Source organism: Denticeps clupeoides, chromosome 5 (assembly GCF_900700375.1).
Source record: "Denticeps clupeoides chromosome 5, fDenClu1.1, whole genome shotgun sequence".
Lineage (NCBI taxonomy): Eukaryota > Metazoa > Chordata > Actinopteri > Clupeiformes > Denticipitidae > Denticeps > Denticeps clupeoides.
Genome location: NC_041711.1, coordinates 33,320,301 through 33,345,390, shown reverse-complemented (window position 1 = coordinate 33,345,390; position 25,090 = coordinate 33,320,301). Strand labels below are relative to the sequence as shown.

Genomic DNA, 25,090 nt, shown 5'->3' with positions numbered 1-25,090 from the left:
GCGGTTATAAGAAAAATCTGTCCATCAGACCCTGGGGACCTCCCGAACACCATCTGAATTCTCTTTATATAGGTGGAGGTGACCAATAGGCAGATGGTAGGTGGAGCTTGTAGGCTTCAACTCCTCCCACAAAGTCAACCTAAAAGAGACAGGGCACAAACAGACACACAGAACACGTGGGCACATAATTATGTGCCTGAAAATATGTCGTAAGTTAAATGATAAGATCTTTGAATATTACCACATTTATTCTGTCATTTACTTTTGTATAATTGAACAGACAAATCACATTATTCAACCGGGCCAGCAACATGTATGGGCACAGGTTCATAGAAAGGTTAAAATTCCACCATATAACCTTATCCTAATAAATGAATTGCAATAAGTGCACGTCTTTAGAATAATTCTCAGCCTTATGGGAGAAGTGAGCTGTTACCGTGGAGACTAGAAAGGAGAACAGACGTCTGAGATGCTAGAGTCAGAATCAATGTATTTACAAAAGTCCATGAAGCAAGTTCAGACTGAAGAATGTGAGAAAAGGAGCAAATGAAGCCAGCCGCCTGATGTGGTCCTGCATGGGAGGACTTGAGAGGGGCTCTCTGCAGAGTCGATGGACGCCGGCTCGAAGACACTCACAGCTGAGTGCCCCATTTTTAAAACCTCAAATAAAAGAACCATATTGGAGAAAATGAATCTTTTATACATGCTCCTTTGGCATAGGAGACTTTTATCTCTGCCCCATTAGCATTTTTGGCGCCGGAGCAATTTACATTTTTATAGCATAATTAATGAACAAGAACAGTCATTTACATTTTCCTTCTGTCCATTGGACCTATTGTCTGGTGTATATCGGATATTAGTAAAGTCTATATTTGAGAAATTGGAAAGTGCACATAAAGGTGAAGGGTCAAACCTCCAGGGAAGGAGTGCGACGTCAAAGGACGGCTCCAGATTCAACAAGTTTTTATCCTGGGCAATGAGCAGCGACACACACCTTCAGGTGCAAATGGGAGCGGAGGGCAGCGCGTGCTTCACTTCAAACGCCCCGAAGCAGCCCAACTGGCAGAATTAAATCATTTACGCAGCTCCAACGATAATAATTCATTCAGGTGTCATGCATATTCGCCAAGAGACATTAAAAAGGCAGTGAGGAAGCATTACTTTTCATTTCAGGAAAAAAAAAACGATAACTACATGCAAGTAAGCATTTAATTACCTGACTATACACACATTCATATATTACAGCATTCAAGAAATTAATCAATAAATAAATCCTCATCATTTACAGCATTTACCAGACGCCCTTATCCAGAGCGACTTACAATCAGTAGTTACAGGGACAGTCCCCCCATGGACACACTCAGGGTTAAGTGTTAAGGGTTAAGTGGTAGTGGTAGTAGCCTAGTGGGTAACACACTCGCCTATGAACTCGCCCAGGTTCAAATCCCGCTTACTACCATCGTGTCCCTGAGCAAGACACTTAACCCTAAAATTGCTCCGGGGGGGACTGTCCCCTGTAACTACTGATTTACATTTACATTTACAGCATTTATCAGACGCCCTTATCCAGAGTGACTTACAATCAGTAGTTACAGGGGACAGTCCCCCTGGAGCAACTTAGGGTTAAGTGTCTTGCTCAGGGACACATTGGTAGTAAGTGGGATTTGAACCCGGGTCTTCTGGTTCACAGGCGAGTGTGTTACCCACTAGGCTACTAGCACCCTAGATAATGACTTTTAGTGAATAAGTGACAGCAGTGTAGTATCAGATCTTGCTGAATGGTTTGTTTGCTTCCACTGAGTTGGCCGTGGACTCATGCGCCATAATTCCAGCGAGTAATGTCTTCCACACAAAAGCTGACATTTCACCTTGTGCTCAAACCAAACATTTTCACTTTAGGAACATGTGTGGTGGTAGTAGCCTAGTGGGTAACACACTCACCTATGAACCAGAAGACCCAGGTTCGAATCCCCCTTACTACCATTGTGTCCCTGAGCAAGACACTTAACCCTAAGTTGCTCCAGGGAGACTGTCCCTGTAACTACTGGTTGTAAGTCGCTCTGGATAAGGGCGTCTGATAAATGCTGTAAATGTAAATGTAAATGATAATGTTCCTCTCCTAATAATGTTCAAATGACATAATCAGCAACTCGCATGTATATCATTAGAATGATCTGACGCAGAAATCTGGCTTGTTTACACCCCTGCAGGGCAGTTCTTCTGCCCTAATAAGATATCAGGCTGTGAGCTTCTTAAGAGGTCATATCATAACCCTCGTGTGGGCGTGCAATTATTGGAAATTGGTCTTCGAACGCACTTAGTGCTAAAAAGCCTTTTAACAAGAGTCAATCGATCTACGCACTCGAGACCGGAGCTCTAATTCGAGCCTCTGGCTGCCCTCGCCTCTGTGTACTGTAATTTGCAGGTCGGAAAGGAGTAATTCTCCTGAAATTGCTGCATTTGATGCTGGGTTCGTTTCGCAGGTAATGTTGAAAATACAGCTTCCGATCAGAGTCCAGAATGGTGTGATTCCTTTACGCTCCATTCAGCACAGGTATTTTGCACCTCTGCAACCCTGTTGGAACGTGTGAAATGGTTGTGATTTTCGGTTCTTTACTTTACTTTACTTTATTTAGCAGACGCTTTTATCCAAAGTGACTTACAATAGGAAGACACCAGCAATTCTCGTTCGATTTCTATAGAATATCGAGTTTACAAACTAAGAGCCCTGATAAGGCTTAGACTTGTCATTGAAGAGCATGCTCAGAGATTGTTGGGTGCTAGACTAAGAAAAATTATAATGTATTTATACATTTTGTATTTGTTTGTTCAATGTGTATGCATGTGTATGTGTAAGTGTTAGATTTGTCTGTAATATTGACTTGCATCAAAGTCAATTAAAAACCCTTTAAATCTGAGTCAATTCAGACCGTGCTCTGATATGATTGCACAATGCAAATGTATTGTGAATGTGAACTGGGCATCACCGGGCGCCCCATGAAAACGAGCGCAAGTGACGTCAGAGGCCGGAGTGCCGGAGGGAGCAGGAGGGAGGAGCGGCCGGCGTGACGTGCCCGTCTTAAGCGCCTCGCCGCGGGTAGGTCCCGGAGCCGCCGGTCGCTCCGCCGCGCAGCACCATGCGAGCAGGAGCACGGCGCCCTGTGCCATGCCGAACGCCCGTCCCGCCGCCCTGCTGCTCCTGGGCTCCGTCGCCGGCCTCCTCCGGCTCTCCCGCGGCTGGAGCGACGAGGACCTCCTGCTGCCGCCCGGCAACTCCAGCGGCCGCTTCCTGGCCAGCCTGGAGGTGGACGTGCGCTACGCCAAGAGGTCGGTGCACAGGAGCGAAGCCCCGTCGGACGCGGCGCCCCAGCCGCCGTGCAACGTCAGCGTGCAGCGGCTCTTCCCCACGTCCCTGGTGGCGCGCTGGGACGCCACCGTCGGCTTCCAGTGCGACGTGCACGTCTACACCACCAACAACCACGGCCGGGCGTTCTTCTCCGCCGCCTTCAACCGCGCCGTCTCGCCCGTGGTCGTGGACCACCTGGGGGTCGCCGGCGGCCAGCAGGAGTTCCGGCTGTGCGTGGGCTGCGGCCTCGCCCGCCACCGGAGGCTCGGAGCCGGCCGCGCCAGGGGCCAGCAGCCGGGGGAGCCGGCCAGCTTCTGCTGCGTGGACTTCGGGCTGGACGAGCTGGCCGGGGACAGGAGCTGGCGGCTGAACCGCAAGCCCATCGAGTCCACGCTGGTCGCCTGCTTCATGACGCTGGTCATCATCGTGTGGAGCGTTGCTGCCCTCATTTGGCCGGTGCCCATCATCGCGGGATTTTTACCCAACGGGATGGAGCAGAGGCGGCCGAGATGAGGTCTTCATGCGAGGAAAACGGGACGCAACGGGCGCCTTTTGGAATCCCGACGTTTTGGTGTCATTCCGTTGCTTTTTGTAGAATCGGTTGTGTTTATATGTGAGCGCAGGTCGGTTTTTTTTTTTTATAAAAGGTGTCGTACTGGGAAATATATCTAACAGATATTTTGTATTCTTTAGATACAACCAAGACAGTCAGCGTAGCGCATTCAATTCTGCTTTGTGTATTGCCTTCGGAGAAGATTTTGTATAAAACTAAAACTGTAGGCTATTTGTACCAATTATCTAATAAACATTTACTATGTATATGCCTTTGTGTAATTGATTGCTCACTAACTCACTAATAGTAATTTATTCACTTTTTTTTTTTGCTTTAAGAGAGCAAATAGATTTTTTTTTTTTCAGGATAAAAAGTATTCCACTCCTGTTTGGATTTTATTTTCTGCTTTTATTGTAGTGTAGGTTGCAGGCGGACTTAAAACTCCTTATCATAAAACGTCTAAAACCTGATTGGCCGAGCCGCCCTCGACGTCACTGTCTCGCACCTGTGACCACATAGTCCCAGTTGTGGATTAATGCGCCAGGAGGGTCTTTCTGGGAACTACTTTACTCGGCGGAACATTTTTTTATATTGATTATTACTAGTGAGAATGAAGGTATATGAAGGTTTTTTTTAAGTGTCGACATTAACCAATAAACCGTTTCACCAAAGAATAATTAAACATTTCAGACAGAAACACACACATTTAAACAACTGAAAGAGTCACAAAATTATTAATTAATTAAACTGAAAAACAGGGCGACAAAAAATCAATCCGGATATAAACTCGTAAATGTCATAAAACCACACGAGGAGCCACAGGCGACACTTTCCACGTCGCGCCACCAAGCTTCATTCGTTCAAGCATGAGGACGCATTGCCGTCCAGGTCGGACTGGGAGGAGTCGCACTGTGGCCACCAGGAAGGAAGTGACACACACGCACCTGTTATAACGCGACATTGGCGTTTCAGGGGTATCATGCCCGAGAGAAGGTACATTCCACACGTCCTCGGACTGTTCGTGCTGTCGCTGCCTTGTTGTGCGCCATGCCAGGTGAGTGACAAGCTTTCAAACGACCCAATACATCGTAGCGTTGTACGTTACAGTTCCTGTAATCCGAATCCTTTTCCAGAGTGATGGTTACAGAGCTTCTCAACAAAGGTGCGGTTTATGGATGAATATATGCCTAATATTAAGATACAAGTTTGGACACCTTCTCATTCAACGTGTCTTCTTTATCTTCATGACCATTTACGTTGGTAGATTCTCACTGAAGGCATCAAAACTATGAATGAACACATGTGGAGTTCTGCACTTAACAAAAAAAGGTGAAATAAGTGAAAACATGTTTTATATTCTAGTTTCTTTGCTCTGGTTACTGCTTTGCACACTCTTGGCATTCTCTCGATGAGCTTCAAGAGGTCGTCACCTGAAATGCTTCTCCAACAGTCTTGAAGGAGTTCCCAGAGGTGTTTAGCTCTTGTTGGTCCAGCTCACCCCAAACCATCTGGATTGGGTTCAGGTCCGGTGACTGTGGAGGTCAGGTCTCCACTTTTTGTTAAGTACAGAACTCCACATGTGTTCATTCATAGTTTTGATGCTTTCAGTGAGAATCTACCAACGTAAATGGCCATGAAACTAAAGAAAACACGTCGAATGAGAAGGTGCGTCCGAACTTTTGCCCTGTACTGTATAAGATACGTGCAGGTTTGCCACCTTTTTTTAACAATACGCTTTATTGTTCTCATCCAAGATGGACCCGTAGCTGTTCAGTGGTCAGTTCAGGTCTGGGACACATGGCAGTTGTATGCGTCCCCTGTTTAGTATCACACAGTGTTTTGTTCACAGTAGACGAGAGTTGCATTCGAGTTTTAGTGACCACTGAATGTGAACCGCCAGTCTGTCCTCAGCCCATCAGTGAAGTTGCTGGAAATATTGTGTAAATGTGTAGACTCGACATGAGCATCAGATGCTGTACCCAGGATTGTCCTGACTTGCCTGCTGCGGGCTGCTGACGGCTCCTTCTGATTTCAGTGTGAGGCATTCGAATGTGAATATTATTACAATCACTCTAGTGTCTTACAAACAGAAGATGGTCCTGAAACGTAGCAGAGTTTCTCATCAGAAGTGCTCTTCAGTTTCTTTAATTCAATTTAATTCAAATCCCACTTACTACCATCGTGTCCCTGAGCAGGACACTTAACCCTAAGTTGCTCCAGGGGGGACTGTCCCTGTAACTACTGACTGTAAGTCGCTCTGGATAAATGCCATAAATGTAAAAAGGTGTGATGTTCACTCTATAGTTTTCCCTATTTTGCAGGGCCAGCGTGAATAAGTCATTCATCAGTCAGCTCTGAATCACTGTAAACGTCATCGCAGGGGTCTGTAGGAGTGTTTGGGTGATAGGGGTCATGCCCATGATTTCTACATGCTACCCTTAAGGCTTAAAATGTGCCCTGGTTTGTGTTCAGACAGCAGGACAGCGGCCCTAACGGTCGACAAGGGCACGGAGGTTCACCTCAACCGGAGCGAGGCCACCGGCTCGAAATGCACCGCGTGCGCGGGTTCCGGCACCAGGACTCGCTGTGCCTCGTCCCTGCTCCTGACCAGTAGTTGTGCCCTGCGGTTCACCTGCTCCAACCCCGAGGAGGTGTTCACTGCAGAGATCATCAGACACATTGGTGAGTTTCAATAATTCAATAATTTCCATCTTTTCTTTTTTTTTACATCTCCTCCTTTTAACCGCAGAGTGTCCAAGTAAGATCTGCAGGCATGCCGTCGTGCCAACAGATTTTCAGCCTCTGTTTGTGTTCAACCGGACCTTCTCCTGGTCTATGAGGGCTCATGTGAGGACACCGTTCCATGTGAACTTTGGCAGGACAGGCCTCAGTCAGATACTGCCCACAAAGAGCTGCCCTAACGCAAACACCTACAGTCTCGTTGCTGCCGAAAGAACATCAACATTTCACTTGGGCTCCTTCTGCCAAAATGGACCCATCAGTGGCATCATAATTCTGAATGGAGGCAGAGTTTCCATCAGGGTTCCTGGTGGGAATAGACTGGAGGGAAAGCCATTTGAGGTTCTTTGGGCCAAGGACATAAAATGTGAGCTCACTACCCTATATGGACTAGCATTATAGCTTCTAAATATGTTGTCGTGCTTGTCTGCTGATTTTCATGTAAAGATTGCTAACAACATTTTGCTCTAATCTTCTTTGGTAGCACCGGCTGTAATCCATGTACAGCTGCCAGAGGAGGTGGCATCATCAGAGTTTTTCTCTCCGAACTATCCAAACAGCTTCTACCACAGCGATCCGATGATGTGGCACTTCCAGGTCCCGCGTCACTACAACGCCACCGTCAAGCTCCTGAGCTACACAGAGCCTCGCTGCCTCACCGGTCAGCCCGAAGTGGCGTACGGACAGAACGGCACTTTGACTGTGAAGAAGCTGGGTGACCGGCAGCCTGATAAGGTGCATGGCGCTTTCAGCCTTGGCCTGAGGAGCTGCCAGGTGGATATGAAGCAGCCCAACACATCAGGCCTCTCCTTGCATTTCAAAGTCTCGACCGTCAAGATGAACCAATCAGGTGGGTTTTACAGTAAGTCACGTGGCCAGTCCTGATATATGGTTGTAGCTGGAAACTTCGGTCTACATTTCAGTTCAGGCTGAATGAAAGCATTTTGCAAAGACGAATTCAAACAAAGCAAATGCAAATAAGACGTGCACAGACATGGCAAGACTAAGCAAAGTCTGAAGCACTCCCATAAAAGGGGAGAAATAAGGAACATGGGAGACAAGTACTCAGTCAATCCTTCAGGATTTTGTGATGTGAGCACAATGATTAACACAATTTCAACTAAACTGGGAGTTCACTCTGAACCTTCCACAACTGTTAAAGATGTGGATTCTGCAACGATGGAGTTCGTTGTTCACTCCAGTTACTCATTTAAAACGCCATGTGATTGCGTATGTATGCGTCCAACTGTTATAACTGTTTACCAAGAGATTTGCTGCAAAATTGTGACTGAAACAGGCAGCAAAATCCTGGAGATTTTACAGAGATATATCATTTCAGCACCCAATAATGTATTATGTATTTACAAATCTGTTGAAGAACTGAAGCTGTCCATGTCACAGGTCTTTCAATGTCTAATCTAAAAACAAAGCATTTTCATATTTGTTGGTATGTTCTTTCTAGTGTTATGCAATGTAGACCTCAGAGATGAAGACAGAGTGACTCTTCTGATTGAAAAAAAGGACCCCAGATCATCTTGTGTCCTAAAATTAGATGACAAAACACAGAATGCAATCATCGCCCACCCACAAAAGATGTCCTACCTGTTTTTTGGTGATTGTCTGGATGGAGACCTGCTGATGACTGTCAACAAGACCATAGGCAATACAATTTTATGCAGCGTTCCCAATGATTTCAGTTAGCCATTTTCGGTAGCTTTGGGTAGAACACATTTTAATATATAAATGTTTCTTTCCATTGAAAGGGTGTCAGCAGTGGAAAGACTGTCCAAAATCACTCCAGCTGTCTGTCCCCACCTTGGAGAGGTGTCTTCCTAAAGCCCTGCACAGGGTGTTTTGGAACGTTTACGGCCCTGTTCACTCCACAGTAGCACTGAGTGGCGGATTCAGGCAGTCACTGCCAAATAAGCCGTGCAACGGCAGCGTGCTCTTCGAACTTACCGACCGCAGTGGAATGGCTCTCGGACATTTCTGTCGGTATGGGGTCATTAACAACGTCCAGTTTGGTGGAAATGCCATCATCACGGCTTCTGAGACAACTGGCAAATTTCTCAGTCAGACCTTTCAGACGTTCTTCAAGGTCTCTTTTGTTAAGGAAGTACGAGGTATGAATACTAATATCCTAAAACACCAAATTCATCGTTTCTTAAACAGACGTACGTATTACAGTGTGCTGTCTCTGTCCTCTTTGTACCTGTGCAGAGGACTATGTATTTACAGCCAAACTGAAAAATATGACCACAGTCTTCCTCGCAAGCCCCGGCTGGCCAGAGGGCATGAAGGCCTTGTCCAATGTGTCCTGGGTCGTCACGATTCCACCAAAAATGGATGCACACCTGACCTTCCGCAACATCAGCCAGCCCAAGTGCCGCAGCGGCCAGACAAGCGTCACAGTCGGAATGCTGGACGCCAAGAATCTGAGGTACACGGAGGGGAAGGAGGCCACCAACAGCCTCGTTCTCTCAGAGAGCTTCTACATCAACATGTCCAACTGCTTGCCTGAGAAAGGGGTCTTCAGTGTGATGAGTGAGGTGACACTGCAGAAGACCCAAAGTGAGTAAACGCACCCTTTCGTCTGGTTTTGGAATTCATCCGCCACTCGTTTTGTGTGAAGTGAAATTCGAAATACTGGGTCTTTTTGCAGATAAACTCCTCATCATCATCTTAGCTGTGGTGGGTGTGCTACTTGCCGTGGCTGTGTTAGCTGTGGTCTGTGTTGTCATGAAGTGAGCATCTCTCTCGCTCTCAAATACTCTTCTATTGAGTTGAATTGACCGATTCTAATTACGTTCACAATTCTTTTTGAGCAGAAAGAGGAAGAAGGCGGCCACCTGCAATCCCAAAGGGCGAGCCTTTCTTCCTGGCATCGAGAAGTACCCCAAATCATCAGATCAGCAAGAGGAAGATCTACACATATACACAGACATTGATGAAACACTGGTGTACGGGCACCTTCTGAAGACCCTGGAAGTGCAGGAAAAACATGGGACCACAGCTGTGGATGTGTATCGACCGTTTGTCGGGCCCACGGAACCTCTCAGAGACCCTCCTGAAATGGAGGGCCTGCAGGTGGGGGTGTACCGGCCTTTCACAGGGTCAGCTGAAAGTTCACTACCTACTCCTCAAACGTCTACTTAACCTGTGTACTTGATTCAATTCAAATGTCCTGCATGTGGGTACTTCCAGTTTTAAAGGCAAACCACCACCCAAAATCATCAGAAACTCTATCACTAAAGTTTTGTTCATTTATGGACAATTTTGCAGACATGCATGTAATTTGCGTGTAATTAAGAAATCCTCATGAACGACGTTAGGTAATTCCTGAAACTGCAGTGTAATGTCATTTCAGCACATGAAAATGAGCTTTTGGGGTCCACCATGTGTCATTTGGTTATTTATTTGTTTTGTGAGACGTTGGCCATATACCCGACTCTTTAAAGTTTACTTTGTAATTGCTTTGTTCTGGAAAAGAGAGAAATTTCATTGGAAGCGCGACATAATACTACGTTTCTCAATTCTGCAGAGAGCAGTAGTTCATTGAACATTGAGGTTCATCTTATGATGAACCAGTGATTTGTTCTTGCCCCCTTTGCAGCACCTGATTGCAAAACTACCCAGGTGTCAGTTTAGGTAGGAGGCTTACGAAACCAGAGCAAGACACGTACCTCATGGGTGGGGCGTTTTCAAAGGATCCTGTCAGATTCTGGTCTTCTGACTCAGACTTCGGTTACGATTTCTTGCAACTCCATCTGCCTCTTCACTAAATATGAGTTCCTGGAAAGTCCCCCCCAAAGATCTGGGTCTTTGCCAAATGTAGCAAATGTACAGTAGTCAGACAATTCAAAGCATTGTGCTCATATGGGAATGTGCCGTATGGAGCAATCACTCCATGCTCTTGGAGAGCATAATAAGTGTGAGAGCACGTATTAAAAAAGGCAGCTGGGAACTGTGTAGCTTTAATGTTCCAAGATGAAACTGAATCGACGTGTCCGTGCCAGAAATAATAATATTCTTCCATTGGTTGGAAAGTGAAATTGTTAAATATAATTCATGTGAGTTTAGATCTATAAAGCAGGTTGAAGAAATTGTTGTTTACAAATGTCGTAATTTTAATAATTTTTTTTAATCTTGAAATTGAATTGACAGTGCCTTCGTATTAATGCAAACAAATTTATTATTTTTATACAATAAATGAGAGCTGAGGATACAAGAAACTGCAGCACCTTTTATTCTTTGGACATAAATCTCTTTGGATTAGGTGTTATTCTCTCAGAAACAGGGTTAACATGCACTCATGCAGCCAGAATCCTGAAAGATGAAATCATGTGCCAATCATCTTTCAGTTCACCATCAGCTTAGTCACATAATTCCATCAGTCCTGTCCAAGATCTTTCTATCTGAGGAATGACTTGACCGTCAGATAAAGGTGAATTTAACATGTGAGCTTGATTACACGTTTCCCATGCACATACCATGTCTACATCACTGGCCGACAGCGATGCTGTGGTCCTTCTCTTTAGACGATAACAAACTCACAGACAGAGAACTTTTCAGCCCGGCAGCTCTCATCGAACCACTTCCCATTGGCTGTCGTGGAGAGGATGGCACAGTTTTTCCTGTGGCCACCGTCCGGTTGCTGGGTCACCTCTGTTTCCCAGTTTTTGAAGCGAACTTTGGAGCCGGTGTGGTCCAGCCAGTCCCCCTCCATCACCATGTCGTTGATGCCCAGCCAGATCTGGTCCTCGGACCCAATGCTCTGGCGGACGTAATCGTAGAGTTTGTCATTTTCATCTCCTGTTATCGGGGTGCTGAGGGTTCCGCCCATAGCAATGCAGTCATCACTGGCCGCATGGAAACTCTTCCTCTCTGCATTTGCTAAGAAGCACTTGCCAATGACCTTGACACCCCTCAGACAAACTAATGAAGATGGAGAAGTGTCAGTTTAGCACAGTTCAAGCACATTTCAGGTCACATGACCCACAAAGGTGCTCACATGTGAACTGAACCAGCTGCAATCCAACCCCCATGAATAACCAACTCTGTACATTTACCATGTCAGTTCAGTGTGCCTTGATTTGCTCACCAGGTGTCTGAATCTTGAGTCACAGGTTCCCTTTAAGCAAAGTACCCCCCCCCCGCCCAAAATGGGTGGTGGGTTAAACGCAGAGGAGACATTTTATTGTGCTGTGTAGTGCTGTTTATATCGCACATGCCAAATAGTTACTTTCAGTTTCAATTTCTCAATAATTATTCATATTAAATATTAGTAGTGAGTGTATAACGGCAGTAAAAAAAGTCATTTAGATTTATGATAAACATGTTGTTGCTCTGCTTCATTAAAAATATGTTGTTAATAAAACTCTAGATGCGACAGAGATGCTGCAGAGATACAGTACCTGACTGTAAAGCTTGCTGCTCCTTCAGCAGGTTCACATCATGTGCAATTGTCTCAATCTGCTTCTTCAGGTCCTCTATTATAGCCGTGTTGGAGGCATCTGGGGAAATTGTGGTGAATCTGTGATCACGCCGGCTCTGATCGTTTCCATTTCAACATTGGACAATCGAACGTTTCAATCTCAGGAGGCTGAACGTATCTAAATATATTCTTCATGATGCTAGATCCATTTAACACAAAATCCTTCCAAGAGTAGGAATCTCAGTTAAATTCTGTTATTTTAAGCGTTTAAAATGCATGAGTGCATGATGATCAAATATTATGTTATCTGTGCCCTACCTTTCTTCCCATTCTTCTTCTTGGGTGCAGTCTGCTGGACAGAGGCGTGCAAAATGCACAGAAGGCAGAAAAGCAATGCCACACTCCTGAGAGACATGATTGCAAAGAAGGACGTTGTCCCTCTGTCTTTTTAGACCTCGTCTGCTGGTGGCCAGTGCGTTGCACCGTGCGTCTCTGAAGACGTGCAACGCCTGAAAGCACAGCCCCGGTGGAGAAGTGAAGGTGCTTGAAGTGACCAGACCAATGGCAGACGCTCTCTGGCCAGAGAGCCATGGGAAAACAGCAAGCTCACAGAGCAAGAGGCTCTTTCTGTTTTAGCCATTTTGGCTTGTACTGTTGGATGACTTTTATTTCCATTAGTAATAGCTGTATTATTGCATGGGTGAAATTATGTATTTGTCATAGACAAACGCCACAAACTAGTTTTAGTTCATATAACTTTATCCGAGTGCACAAAATCTCACAATGAAAATATATGGATTTAGGATGGATTTATGGACTATAATGCATTTTAAGAAATCTTCACAAATCAGTGACAGCATAAACCGGTCTTTCCTTGTGCTTCTGCCATGGACAGTTTTGATCATTTTCTCCAGGGCAGAGGCTCTGGGACTCCATACAGAACATCTGTTTCTCCTCAGCAGCTTGACGGCCCTCCACTGCCACGTGGCAAGTCTTGCTGAATACACCCCACAGAGGTGGAGCACATCAAGGTAGAGCACAGATGATGTGGGGTGGTAGTAGCCTAGTGGGTAACACACTCGCCTATGAACCAGAAGACCCGGGTTCAAATCCCACTTACTAACATTGTGTCCCTGAGCAAGACACTTAACCCTAAGTTGCTCCAGGGAGACTGTCCCTGTAACTACTGATTGTAAGTCGCTCTGGATAAGGGCGTCTGATAAATGCTGTAAATGTAAATGTAAATGTAAATGTGTCGGTCCCTTTGGGTCAGCTGCCTTGCTGCCCGTATGTGCTGCACAGCGGCATGATCACTATACTAAACCGCTTATTACAAAGAACGGTCCAAGTCTGGTTAATACCCACACAACAAACAGGATGGTAAGACCAAAGCGTTTTAATATTACAGGATGTACAGTTTGTGTCATACACAGCAAAATACAAAAACAAGAGTACAGCTCAATTGCTTATAAGACCAACAGACCTTATGGGATATCAAGTAATACTGCAAGTTAGCTGTGACAACGTTTTAAAAAGACAGGCACATTAGCTGCATATCACATTATGTGTATTATGTATGCCTGAGATACTCATTAAGGGGGATCCCCATGCTGCTTCTCCATTAATGGAATTACAGTAAATGTAATCCACACGCCTAGGCGTGTTAATTAATGGACTTTAATGCTTTTATCCCATTTACTGAGTTATATAAACATATTACATTTGCTACAATTATTTCTGTTAAACTATAGTGTAAAATGACCATGTAGAGCAAATCAAGACATTTTGAAAAAACATTTAGGGATTTGCATATAATTCTGCAACATTTCAGCTGCCTTTTGTGGAGACACGTGCACTATACATTGCATCTTATTGTTCCTATAATAAGAACTGCATTCAATCCTTAGGATTGGAACCGCAAAAAATATCTCTTTCCCCGTAAACAGGTTTTCTCTTATAAGGCCAAATAGAACAACAGTCTCAGACTGACCGATTCTACTGTACATATAGAGCAATACTTGAAAATCCCTCATTTTGATGAAGGTAAAGTAAATAACCCCTCCCTATGCAGGTGCAAAAGTACTAAATTAGTTCTGGTGCCCAGTACTATCAAATGACTGCTAAAAGGTCGGCAAAAAAACATTTAAAAACTCTTTGAAAGTCCTATATATAATAAAATACATTAATGGCAAACACAGATAAATTGTAAAAGTACACTTTTGTGTTCCACAAACAGAAAGAGCAGGAGGTAAGTCATGCATTTTAAAGAGGAAACTGCACGTTTCAATATTCACAGTGAAATGAGTCCTTGGTCAACATTGTCCAATCTTCCTCATGCTGCCTACGTAGGGCAAAGCACTGCAAAAAAAAAGCAAAAAAAAATGCTTAGAAGCTCCTGAGTCTAATGCCATGACCACATCAACATTTTACTTCAGAATTAGTTCTGAATTAAACTTTTTGACATTATGTGTCAGTTAAATTTCTGGCTGTGATGTCATGACTCTAAAACCAACATCTTCTCTGTGAAGCATCCAAAAATACTCAAACTTGTCTCTGTTTCATGAAAGTTCATGCAAGGGGACTGCTGGGCTTACTGGTCAGTCAATCCCTAACAGAATATTGATCCAAAGGGACATGGCCTATATAAGGCATATTATTTGTTAGTAGCCTTGTGGGTAAAACACTCGCCGATGAACCAGAAGACCACAAAGTCACATGTTCACCTACTACTACCACTGTGTCCCTGAGCAAGACACTTAATCCTGAGTGTCTCTGGGGGGATTGTCCCTGTAACCACTGATCGTAAATCGCTTTGGACAAGGCCGTCTGATGAATGCCATAAATATAAATGTATTTTGAGAAGTTAATCTGTACAAACCTCACAGTTTTACACTAATTAAATTGGTTGACGTGCACCCTCCAAACTGAGGCTTGCACAGCAGGAGATACCTGCTTGGCGTTGAAACAAAACCAGGATGTGGACTGCTTGCTGATCTAGTTTTCTTTGTCCTTGTGAATATATTTAATTGCATAATTGCCTGAATGCTTTTTTGTGCACAGCTGACCCTGTAGAGCGAATGCTTTCTATGCATTTCTGTGGGCCCGACAACAGTTAAAAAAAAAAAAAAAAAATGAAGCAAATACATTTTCAGAATCTAAAAGCCCAAACGGTGACAACAGGTCAGGAATATGATGTCTTTGACATATTTGGTCACAAAAGCAAGGGGGCGCACTGAAAACAACACCACTTTGCCTATAGAGGGTGTTGCCAGGTATGGTCAAGGTGAAAGTCCTAGTTAAGACATTTAGTGGACAAGCGTGGTGACGGTGGCAGCACACAACGGAGCACACTGGGTGCACTACAGCAACGTGGCAACAGGGGGTGCTCTACTGCGGTGAACTCATCTCACGCACAACACAAATACGTCCCACAAACCTCTCTGGGCGTGAGCTCACACCAGAGCTATCAAGGCAACAGGAAAACAAAGAGAATGGAGAGAGAAGTAAAAGCGTGAAATGTCGACAGCTAGTTACAGTTTACGGTGTTCGTGCCTCATACTGTTTCAGTATTATTTGTAAGAACAGAGTTAGAGGAAATTACCCTTAAGGATGTAGTCGGTCAAGAGGCTGGGGACTTTGTCGCTGTCATCCCTCATGGCTTGTAAAACTAAAAAACAATGTGCACAGGAGACGAATTTACATGCTATCTTTGCAACTGGCCAACGTCCTTCAAACCTCTGCTCACTTTTTGTGAGGATCTGAAGATCTTCGTTAGATGGAGGACCTCCTTTCTTCTCGTAGGGAATGACCGTCGTCAGATACTAGGTGAAAGGGAGGCGGAGGTGAGCGTTACGAGCGGGTAAACTGGGTGGATCTATCTAACAGTAGCGCCGGTGAAGGGCAGAGTTGAAGCATGAGAAAGGGACACAGCCACCTGCTTTTCCCCAAGCCCACTGCCAAAGGTGTGCCGGAAGCCATTCTGAATGGCGGCAGAGATGCCCTCCATGCTGAAGCGCTGAAAGTCGGGAGCGTGGAGGGACGGAGGACAGAGAGAGAGAGAGAGAGAGAGAGAGCGAGGTCACGGACATGCGAGAGAGTGAGAGCCACTGTAACTTTGGGGACCGGATGGCCCCGTTTTCAGAAGGTAGCACAAGAACGAACGCCAGTACAACACATCAAATAAATAAAAATAAGACGTACGTTCCTACAGACGTATGCTCTGTTACTGGACGGTTACGTGATAGCATCAGCATGAGGATAACGTGGCAGAAAGGAGAAGAGAGAGCGGGGGCATGTTGCGTGAGTATTTTTGCATGGTCACGCCCGGCGCAACTCACGGTTCCTGGTACTACCGGCCTCTCCGATCGGTCGTGCGGTTCGGCCACGCCGCCTTTCAGCTTCTTCTTCTTCTTCTTCAGCAACTCCCGATGCTCCTTCTGTCTGTTCTGCACGTCGATCAGGACCGAAATGAAGCTGTTCTTCACCTCCTTTTCGAACTCCAGCTCGTCCCTCAGAGCCAGGTGCTGGATCAGCTCCTCCGAGTGGCGCCCGATGGCGATCTCCACCTCCTCCAGCAGCTCATTCAGCTCCGCCATGCAGAGCGCCTTCAACCCTGCAGGTGTTTAGTAATAAACTGGTGGTTAACAAGCTCAATCAGTATTGTGGACCCTACTTTTACAAATCCTCCATTTGTCCCATTTTATTCATTTTTTTGCCCCATTTTAGTGGGGCAGTGGTGGCCTAGCAGGTAAGGAATCAAATCCCGAATAGTCAAGGTGCCACTAAGGTCCCTTTGAGCAACATACCGTCCCCACACGCTGCTGCCCGGGCGCCTTTCATGGCGGCCCACTGCTCGCCAAGGGTGACGGGTTAAAAGCAGAGGACACGTCTCACTGTGTCACCGTGTGCTGTGCTGTGCTCTGGGTCACAATGATAAAAAAGGAGCTCTGCTCAGATGCTCAGGTAAATAAATCTAAAGCAAGTGAGGTCCATGAGAGTGTTCTGTCACCTTTTTTTATTATTAGGGGCAAAACCTATTATTTCAGTCCTCAGGTATCCCCAGTCTGGTGATGCTGCCCCCCACAATGCTACAGAGTCACCATAGAAAGCCACGCGATTACATCACTAGACACAACAGTGTCACAATAATCACACATTAGACATGTTTGTGACCACTTATTGATCATTTTCCGGTCTAACTGACTGATATATTGACAGACAGTAATAATCCAGTTTACTTAAAATACATTAACATTTGCAATTCTGTTCATTAAGTGAATATTGATTATTGGAATTTTTCTACTTATTACTTTGGCTGATTAATAGTAATGCATCCATCTGTAACGTACGTTCCTCGCAGCTGTGTCTGGTGCTAGACCCCTTCAAACCGACAGACAGAAGAGACAGATCTGACTGACGTGCTTTCTGGTCTGCCTCCATGTCTGGGCACTCCTGCATCATTTCCTCGATCTCCTCAATCACCTGAGACACAAATATTTCACACATTTGAGAATCCTTCCAATGCACCGTAGCAAAGTCCAAATGTTCAAATGCATCGCCGAGCAACCAAAATGCAACCTCTCTATACTAGCTGTTTACTGGCCCAGGTGTGTGAGTGTCATGTACAGGGTGGGCCATTTATATAGAGACACCTTAATAAAATGGGAATGGTTGGTGATATTAACGTCCTGTTTGTGGCACATTAGTATATGTGGGGGGGGGGGGACTTTTCAAGATGGGGGGTGACCATAGTGGCCATTTTGAAGTCGGTCATCTTGGATCCAACTTTTGTTTTTTCAATAGTAAAAGTAAGTAAAGTAAAGTGAAATGATTGTCACATATGATACACAGCAGCACAGCACACGGTGCACACAGTGATATTTGTCCTCTGCATTTAACCCATCACCCTTGGTGAGCAGTGGACACTATGACAGGCGCCCGGGGAGCAGTGTGTGGGGACGGTGCTTTGCTCAGTGGCACCTCAGTGGTACCTTGGCAGATCGGGATTCGAACCGGCAACCTTCTGATTACGGGACCGCTTCCTTAACCGCTAGGCCACCACCGCCCCAATAGGAAGAGGGTCATGTGATACATCAAATTTATTGGTAATTTCACAAGAAAAACAATGGTGTGCTTGGTTTTAACGTAACTTTATTCTTTCATGAGTTATTTACAAGTTTCTGACCACTGTGTTCAACGTCACCAACCCTTCCAATTTTATTAAGGTGTCTCCATATAAACGGCCCACCCTGTAGTGTTCACCATCAGTGTACCACCTACTCTGTGATGGTTATGTAGACTGATATTGAGCCATTTTGAAGAATCCAACCAAAGAGTCGCCTCTTTTTACCCTCATGGCTGCTTTGTTCACTATTGTCATCATCAAAAGGCGCTTCATTCAATGCTCATTAACATGAGTGAATGATAAGAAAGTGTTGAGCGTAAACCTTCAGGACTGTTGGAAACCGTCCCTGTTGTCCAACTTAAGGTGGTGGAGAGAAATCAAAAGTGTGAAAAGCTGCCACCTAAAGCTCCCTGGTTTGGACAGACTCAAATGTTCAACTTTTTTTATAGCTTTGTTTATTACATCCTCTCACATGTACTACTTCATAGTCCTGGGTCTTCCGTTTGTTCTATAATGCAGTGTACAGGCTGTCTACTTTTCACCTGTATTTTATATTTTACATCCACACATTGAGGCTGGAGCGAGACCGTTTCATTCAGGCATGCGTCCCCGTGGTCTCCCACAGCAGGTCAATATGCAGAAATTGCCCCAGCCCTCCCCATCCACCCCGGATTGGGTCCACAGTTACGTGCATCTCCAGTGGTATGGCCTGAAAAACAATAAAGTTGACTTTGACTTTGAAGGAGAAGGACTTGTTACCTGCTCCGCAGTGAGGAGCGGTTCTTCATTGATGCAGGACACAATGATGGAATGCATGTCCATCTGCTCCCTCAGCTCCTCGTCATCGGAGAGGTCAAGGTTCACGCCGTCTTGCCTCTGATGAAGAAAAGGCGTTTGGATCAACGAAGCGCTCAGCTCTCAGCCGTAAACCTAGTCATTTACATTTACAGCATTTACCAGACGCCCTTATCTAGAGCGACTTACAGGGACAGTCCCCCCCTGGAGCAATTTTGGGTTAAGTGTCCTGCTCAGGGACATGATGGTAGTAAGTGGGATTTGAACCTGGGTCTTCTGGTTCACAGGCGAGTGTGTTACACACTAGGCTACTACCACCCACAGTGGGCGAGGGCCGAGCGGTTACCCATGACGTACGGGCCTGTCCTCGATGTTCAGAGTGGGGAGGTGGAGGGAGCGGGTTCGAGACCGCTTCCAGTCCACTGGCATGATGTTCCCATACTTATCCGCGAGAGCGTTCCAAATCCTGTTAGAGAGACGACAAAAAAAAGACAGAATTTGTTTTTTTGCTTCTTCCCGCAGGCTATTCCAGCTCTCAACAATCACAACACTTCATAGAACTCCAATACCTCCCATAACGTTTGTGTGCAGAAACATGGATTTCTGTGGAACTAGTAGATTGAGATTTTAACATGATGTTTTCAAGCTTAATGCTTGAAAATGGTTGTGTGTTCACACCATCTTGAAACAAATATCAATATTTTCCCGTGTCCGTATAGTCAGGGTATCGCGTTTCTAGCTATTCTTGCATTTTTTAAATGATTTTGTAGTTCTATTTATCACTTTCACTTTCAATCACTCTGGACTCAAATCCCTCCCAGAATATTTGCACAAACCCTATACTCTCTTTTTTTGACCCTTGCAGAATTTTTTTTTCACTTTTTCATTTTATACCTTGCTGTTACACATGTTAAAGACATAACAGTGTAACATTTTGTTTATGTTTGTAATATTTGCATATTGGTTCATTGTATACTTGCAATATTTGCAATATTGAGGTCTGTAGCAGTCGCATATCATACCGCGTATGGGACAAATAGAATCAGAATTTGATTCATTTTGACACGGGGCGCTAGAAAATCTCCATGACAACGGAGCACGGAGCCACGTGACCCGGATGTCGCTCCAGAGAGCCGATGGCCACATTCCGTCCTTCCAACAGCGCTCAACGCGGTGCAACAGCGTAAAATGAAATAAAAAAACACACACACACAACCCCCATCGCCGTACCTGGCCCGGTTTAAACAGGACGTTCTACTCACTCGTCGTTCTTCAGGACCGAGTCCTCCGTGATGGCCTTGACCGGGGCTACGTGCTCGGCCGCGGTGTTGACGCTTCGGAAGCACGCCGTCAACTTGTCGTCGAAGCCGCTCACCAAGTGTTCCATAGACCGGGCGCTAATGTCGCCGCCGCCGCCGCCGCCGATCCGGCCCGACAAGCCGTGGCCCAGCTCCGGGAAGTCCTGGAGAAACCCCGACACGTCCGCGCAGGACGGCGACTTGAATTCGCTGAAATCGTGCCACCCGTCGTCGAGCTGCGCGACAGGCGCCGCCATGGCTGCGCCGCGACGCGACCGCGGCTCCGACTGCGCAGGCGCAGGGGGGGCAACACACACACACACACACACACACACACACACACACACACACACACACACACACACACACGCAAGCCAAACAGTCAAGATTATTTCTACATGATTTTCTTTTATTGCACGTCCTTTGTGACGTCATTTGTTGGTGAGAAACGTGTCGCCATGTGATGACTAGCTGCTCACACCTGCTTCCAGAACACAAACCTCTCTCCACTCCGGAGCTTCATTTGTAGCAGTCGCCATAGTTTTGTGAAATACTTTTGTTTTTTGGCCCCTGACAGCGCTGTTATTGCACGTCATGCATACGAAGTATCCCTTTTGCTGGAATCATATTTGGCAAAGTCAGTCGGGCACCAAGTCGGGCAGTGGTGGCCTAGCGGATAAGGAAGCGGCCCCGTAATCAGAAGGTTGCGGGTCCGAATCCTGATCTGCCAAGGTGCCACTGAGCAAAGCACCGTCCCCACACACTGCTCCCCGGGCACCTGTCATGGCTGCCCACTGCTCACCAAGGGTGATGGTTAAATGCAGAGGACAAATGTCACTGTGTGCACCGTGTGCTGTGTATCACGTGTGACAATCACTTCACTTTATTTATTTTCAATGAAAATAAATAAATCAATGTTAAAATCAATGAAGTGATCAGTTCTGGTTCTAGGACTCAAAACCTTGAATGCAATCATTTTATTCACTCTGCTGTAGTTTTTCCCTGCATAAATCAGACTTTTTGAAAGATTCCCTGAAGATGAAGGTGTTAAGATGCCGTTTGAAGGTGCTCAGTGACTGTGCTGTTCTGACCTTGAGGGGAAGTTCATTCCACCACCGAGGGGCCAAGACGGAGAAGATAGAGAGGAGTCTCGATGGGGGTCGTCCTCGTACCTTCAGCGGTGGAGGGACCAGGCGAGCAGTTCCGGAGGTGCAGTGCGAGGTATAATAACCCCCAAAGTGGTGGGGGGTGTCAACTGTAGGGCCTGTCAAAGCCCATTGAGACATATTGTATGTGATTTTGGGCTATATAAGAAATAAAAGTTGTTGTTGATGTTGTAATAAGGGCTCTGATGTAGGAGGGGAAAGCCCCATGTTGATGTGAGGGGAGGGTTGCTACTGGGGGCCAGTGGAGGGAGCGTAGCAGCTCACAAACACGGACTGAAACAGATACGGCAATTTTGCATAGTAGTACAATTTGCTGGTAGTTTAATACGACTACATTATTACAAATGGTCCAAAAAAAGGCAAACGTTAACAGTATGGCGCTCGAACCTCTGGCTGTTGGGTCAGCCTGGATTTGGAGAAGCTGGTGGGGAAATGGTGGTAGTAGCCTAGTGGGTAACACACTCGCCTATGAACCAGAAGACCCAGGTTCAAACCCCACTTACTACCATCGTGTCCCTGAGCAAGACACTTAGCAAAACCCTGAGTGTCTCCAGGGGGGGACTGTCCCTGTCACTACTGACTATAAGGCGCTCTGGATAAGGGCGTCTGGTAAATGCCGTAAATGGAAATGTCGTGAGATGCCGTGCGGCGCCTGGCCGGTAGGTGGCGCCCGCGTTACGCGGCGCCGCGGGCTTTAAGCGGCCGGAAGCTGTCACGAACGCGGAAGTTTAAAGATGGAGGCGGCGGTGTTCATCCTGTCGCTCGTCGACTGTTGCGCTTTGATTTTCCTCTCCGTGTACTTCGTATCCTTTCCCGGCGTGTTCGGGCGGGCCTGGTCGGTGCTGTAGGTGCATTCGTGGTTCACCGTCGTAGTTGGTTCTTTATTTATTTTATTTTTGACTGTAGACGCCGAGCTCGACGTGTCTATTGGTCTCGGAATATATTCGCTTTTGCGGCTTGTTCGAGGGAAGCACCGCGAGTTCGTTTAAGTGCTGGGTTGCATGCTGAGCAGAAGTGCGTCTCCGCTACTTGTTGAATTAATATATAGTATAAAACAAGATGATCCTTTATTAGTCACAGAAGTGGGAAATTTACACTGTCACAGCAGAAAGTGGACTGTGCGAGAGAAGAGCAATATGCAAGTAAACAAAAGTTCTTAACTCGCTGTGTAGATTATCACTCTTTCCGACTTGGAGTGTGACTACATAAATGCTCGGGCCTGCTGCTCCAAGTTGAACAAAGTGAGTGTTGCCCCGCGGTTGCACGGCCATCGCGGTGCGCCGTCAAGTCGATGCTGAGTCTGATGTTTCTGTGTCGCCGCAGTGGATCGTGCCGGAGCTGATCGGTCAGGCTTTAGCCACTGTGCTCATGCTGGTGTCCATGCACTGGTTCGTCTTCCTCCTCAACCTGCCCGTTGCTTCCTGGAACGTCTACAGGTGCGCACGCACTTACCTGGCACCAGACCGGAGTCGTTCTGCAGCAGAATCAATGTTGTCCTGCCACCGATGTCCCTCTGCGTTTATTTACCTTGTAGGTTTCTGAAGGTGCCCATGGGTAACATGGGTGTATTTGATCCCACTGAGATTCATAACCGGGGCCAGTTGAAGACCCACATGAAGGAGGCCATGATTAAACTGGGCTTTCACCTCCTCTGCTTCTTCATTTATCTCTACAGGTGAGTTCTGTTCATAACTCTCAAAACAATGGCCGCTTTCAGTATAACCATTTCAAATACAGTGACCTGAATAAAAACACTAGTATTGGTTACCACCTACCAACTAAAAATATTGTTAAAGGAGTGTGACTATCATGAAAATTTCACTTTGAGAGATTATCTAACATTAATATGATTTCCCCTTGCCTGTCTGTGGCGCTGCAGTGGCTAGAAATGGTGATAGGTAGAAAGTACCTGCCAACTACCTCACTTGTCACTTCGTCACTTTAAACTTACCTCTGTTGCACTATTGGTTTTGCATTCTCCTGGTTTTGCACTCTCCACCATGTGCCCTTATTTGTATATGGTGTTTTTAAAATTGTATATTGTGTTTTGTTTTTTTTTTTTTTAAATTGAATACAAAGTATAAATACAATGTTACTGTTTTTGTATTTAATGTTACTTGTATGGGTCAGAGAGTAACGTAATTTCAATTCTCGGCATGTCCTGTACATGTGGCAGAATTGACAATAAAGCTGACTTGACTTGAAGTGAGCTTTGACCATTTTGCCTTACTGTTCAGAGAGCAGCAGCTCAGACACTCTGATCTAGAATTTGTACCCTTATGTCATCCTTTTTTTCCCCCTATTGCAGCATGATCCTGGCGCTGATTAACGACTGACTTTCCTGATGGGACCCTAACTGCCAATTCACAAACTGTCTTTGCGCTGTGATAAATATGAATGCATAACTTCTCACCTACCTACCCACCCACCTCCATCAGCATTCCTTCTGCACTCCACCATCAGGATTCATGTTAATGACACGCCTTGGTCTCCATGGATTCGCTTGAGGGTCTGTTCTTTGATGTGTGTAAGACTGTCATATTTTAAGTTTGTTTTATCATAATTTTATTCAACATCTGCCACAAGACTCCAATGCGGTGCTTCTCGGGGCTGAAGCAGAGCGCCAATCACGCCACTCCATATCAGATTTTCATTGGCTGACCCTTCACTGTACAGCCAATCGCAACATGCCAATACATCTAACTGTTGCAGGGATTGTTTACTCGTGTGCACTGTTCATGTTCCTCCTCTCTCAGCAAATTCCCTCCACGGTTAGTAAAGCGTCTGGAATCCGTCGCCTTTTACAAAAGATCATATAAATCAATAAAAACGATATGTGGTGACAGTCGCGAGTCAACAGAACCATAAATAGGAAAACAGCATACACACCAGGCAGTGACATGTCGAATAAGGCTGGCAAACATTCACATTCATGTCACATTTACATTCAAATGCACGTACTAGTACCATGACCTCATTTCCTTGGCTGTGTATGTTGAGTTTGTCTTACTGCCGACATTTCAGACATACTTTACTGTTTACTGTTTGATGTAACGGTGTAAATTAATAGTGTTCAGAGAGCCTGTGCTTCTCTTTAAACACACTAGGCTATATAAGAACAGAAAGCACTATGCTCAGGGGTGAATCAGGACGTGGTAAACAATGTTCTCCCATGATGACCGCTTTTTTTTTTTTTTGAACATCAGTATTAAGCTGTTTTGGTTTTAGGGGTTCAAGCTACATTTGTAGCACCACAGCAGTATGTTAACTGGGGAGAGGTTTGTGATCTTGTCATCAGTTCAAGTGTGTTTTTTTTTTTCTCTTTCAATATGTGGAGTTTCTTAAATAAATGTGACATTGAGGGTAAAACGATCTGTTTCCTCATATTTTCAGAATTCATGTCACATACATAGTCACATACATACATAGTCATACACGCTATGATATGCAGTGAAATGCTTTAGCGACTGCTACAGACCACAGTATTGCAAATATTGCAAGTTTACAATGAAGACCAATATGCAAATATTGCAAACATAACCAAATATTACACTTTTACATCTTAAACATAAAATATGTGTAACAGGTAGGGTGAAGGTGTGCAAATGAGTGAAAGACAATGTATAAAAAAAAGA

At 45.4% G+C, this 25,090-nt stretch overlaps 5 protein-coding genes across 7 annotated transcripts; 3 read left to right on the top strand and 2 right to left on the bottom strand.

Annotated features, from left to right (window-relative positions):
- The first annotated feature begins 2,980 nt into the window (after positions 1-2,980).
- On the top strand, positions 2,981-4,167 carry tmem158 (transmembrane protein 158). Its single transcript, XM_028981515.1, has one exon. The coding sequence runs from the start codon at positions 3,167-3,169 to the stop codon at positions 3,857-3,859; it is 693 nt and encodes a 230-aa protein (XP_028837348.1). The 5' UTR covers positions 2,981-3,166; the 3' UTR covers positions 3,860-4,167.
- A 681-nt stretch (positions 4,168-4,848) lies between these two features.
- Positions 4,849-10,728, top strand: cdcp1a (CUB domain containing protein 1a). The gene is made up of 9 exons (XM_028981365.1): positions 4,849-4,953; positions 6,372-6,581; positions 6,649-7,005; positions 7,123-7,488; positions 8,101-8,298; positions 8,402-8,761; positions 8,859-9,209; positions 9,301-9,382; positions 9,467-10,728. Exons 1-9 carry the CDS (start codon positions 4,947-4,949, stop codon positions 9,792-9,794), a joined length of 2,259 nt encoding a protein of 752 aa, XP_028837198.1. The 5' UTR covers positions 4,849-4,946; the 3' UTR covers positions 9,795-10,728.
- A 312-nt stretch (positions 10,729-11,040) lies between these two features.
- On the bottom strand, positions 11,041-12,603 carry clec3ba (C-type lectin domain family 3, member Ba). The gene is made up of 3 exons (XM_028981453.1): positions 12,391-12,603; positions 12,053-12,151; positions 11,041-11,573 (listed from the first exon to the last, which is right to left on the bottom strand). Exons 1-3 carry the CDS (start codon positions 12,485-12,487, stop codon positions 11,173-11,175), a joined length of 597 nt encoding a protein of 198 aa, XP_028837286.1. The 5' UTR covers positions 12,488-12,603; the 3' UTR covers positions 11,041-11,172.
- Positions 12,604-13,450: 847 nt separating this feature from the next.
- On the bottom strand, positions 13,451-20,575 carry fez2a (fasciculation and elongation protein zeta 2a). 3 transcript variants are annotated; one of them, XM_028980014.1, is made up of 10 exons: positions 20,254-20,575; positions 19,349-19,457; positions 18,956-19,072; positions 17,421-17,553; positions 16,410-16,684; positions 16,007-16,087; positions 15,818-15,893; positions 15,674-15,739; positions 15,509-15,535; positions 13,451-14,430 (listed from the first exon to the last, which is right to left on the bottom strand). In XM_028980014.1, the coding sequence occupies exons 1-9, from the start codon at positions 20,544-20,546 to the stop codon at positions 15,525-15,527; spliced, it is 1,161 nt and encodes a 386-aa protein (XP_028835847.1). In that variant the 5' UTR covers positions 20,547-20,575; the 3' UTR covers positions 13,451-14,430; positions 15,509-15,524. The 3 variants fall into 3 exon arrangements, with proteins under 3 accessions (XP_028835847.1, XP_028835846.1, XP_028835848.1); XM_028980013.1 differs by lacking the exon at positions 15,509-15,535; XM_028980015.1 differs by lacking the exons at positions 15,509-15,535; positions 16,007-16,087.
- A 1,590-nt stretch (positions 20,576-22,165) lies between these two features.
- cnih4 (cornichon family member 4) lies at positions 22,166-24,170 on the top strand. The gene is made up of 5 exons (XM_028981177.1): positions 22,166-22,258; positions 22,628-22,696; positions 22,779-22,891; positions 22,990-23,130; positions 23,764-24,170. The coding sequence occupies exons 1-5, from the start codon at positions 22,190-22,192 to the stop codon at positions 23,789-23,791; spliced, it is 420 nt and encodes a 139-aa protein (XP_028837010.1). The 5' UTR covers positions 22,166-22,189; the 3' UTR covers positions 23,792-24,170.
- The last annotated feature ends 920 nt before the right edge of the window (positions 24,171-25,090 follow it).

Coding starts and splice junctions, on each gene's coding strand:
- tmem158 (XM_028981515.1), top strand. CDS start 3,167: ATGCCGAACGCCCGTCCCGCCGCCCTGCTGCTCCTGGGCTCCGTCGCC.
- clec3ba (XM_028981453.1), bottom strand. CDS start 12,487: ATGTCTCTCAGGAGTGTGGCATTGCTTTTCTGCCTTCTGTGCATTTTG. Junction 12,152..12,390: donor GAAGAAGAATGGGAAGAAAG/GTAGGGCACAGA, acceptor CAATTTCCCCAG/ATGCCTCCAACACGGCTATA. Junction 11,574..12,052: donor GCAGCAAGCTTTACAGTCAG/GTACTGTATCTC, acceptor CATCTTCATTAG/TTTGTCTGAGGGGTGTCAAG.
- cdcp1a (XM_028981365.1), top strand. Junction 7,489..8,100: donor CGTCAAGATGAACCAATCAG/GTGGGTTTTACA, acceptor TGTTCTTTCTAG/TGTTATGCAATGTAGACCTC. Junction 8,762..8,858: donor TTTTGTTAAGGAAGTACGAG/GTATGAATACTA, acceptor GTACCTGTGCAG/AGGACTATGTATTTACAGCC.
- fez2a (XM_028980013.1), bottom strand. CDS start 20,546: ATGGCGGCGCCTGTCGCGCAGCTCGACGACGGGTGGCACGATTTCAGC. Junction 19,458..20,253: donor TCGGTCCTGAAGAACGACGA/GTGAGTAGAACG, acceptor TCTCTCTAACAG/GATTTGGAACGCTCTCGCGG. Junction 19,073..19,348: donor TGAACATCGAGGACAGGCCC/GTACGTCATGGG, acceptor TTTCTTCATCAG/AGGCAAGACGGCGTGAACCT.
- cnih4 (XM_028981177.1), top strand. CDS start 22,190: ATGGAGGCGGCGGTGTTCATCCTGTCGCTCGTCGACTGTTGCGCTTTG. Junction 22,259..22,627: donor TTTTCCTCTCCGTGTACTTC/GTATCCTTTCCC, acceptor CTCGCTGTGTAG/ATTATCACTCTTTCCGACTT. Junction 23,131..23,763: donor TTCTTCATTTATCTCTACAG/GTGAGTTCTGTT, acceptor CCCCTATTGCAG/CATGATCCTGGCGCTGATTA.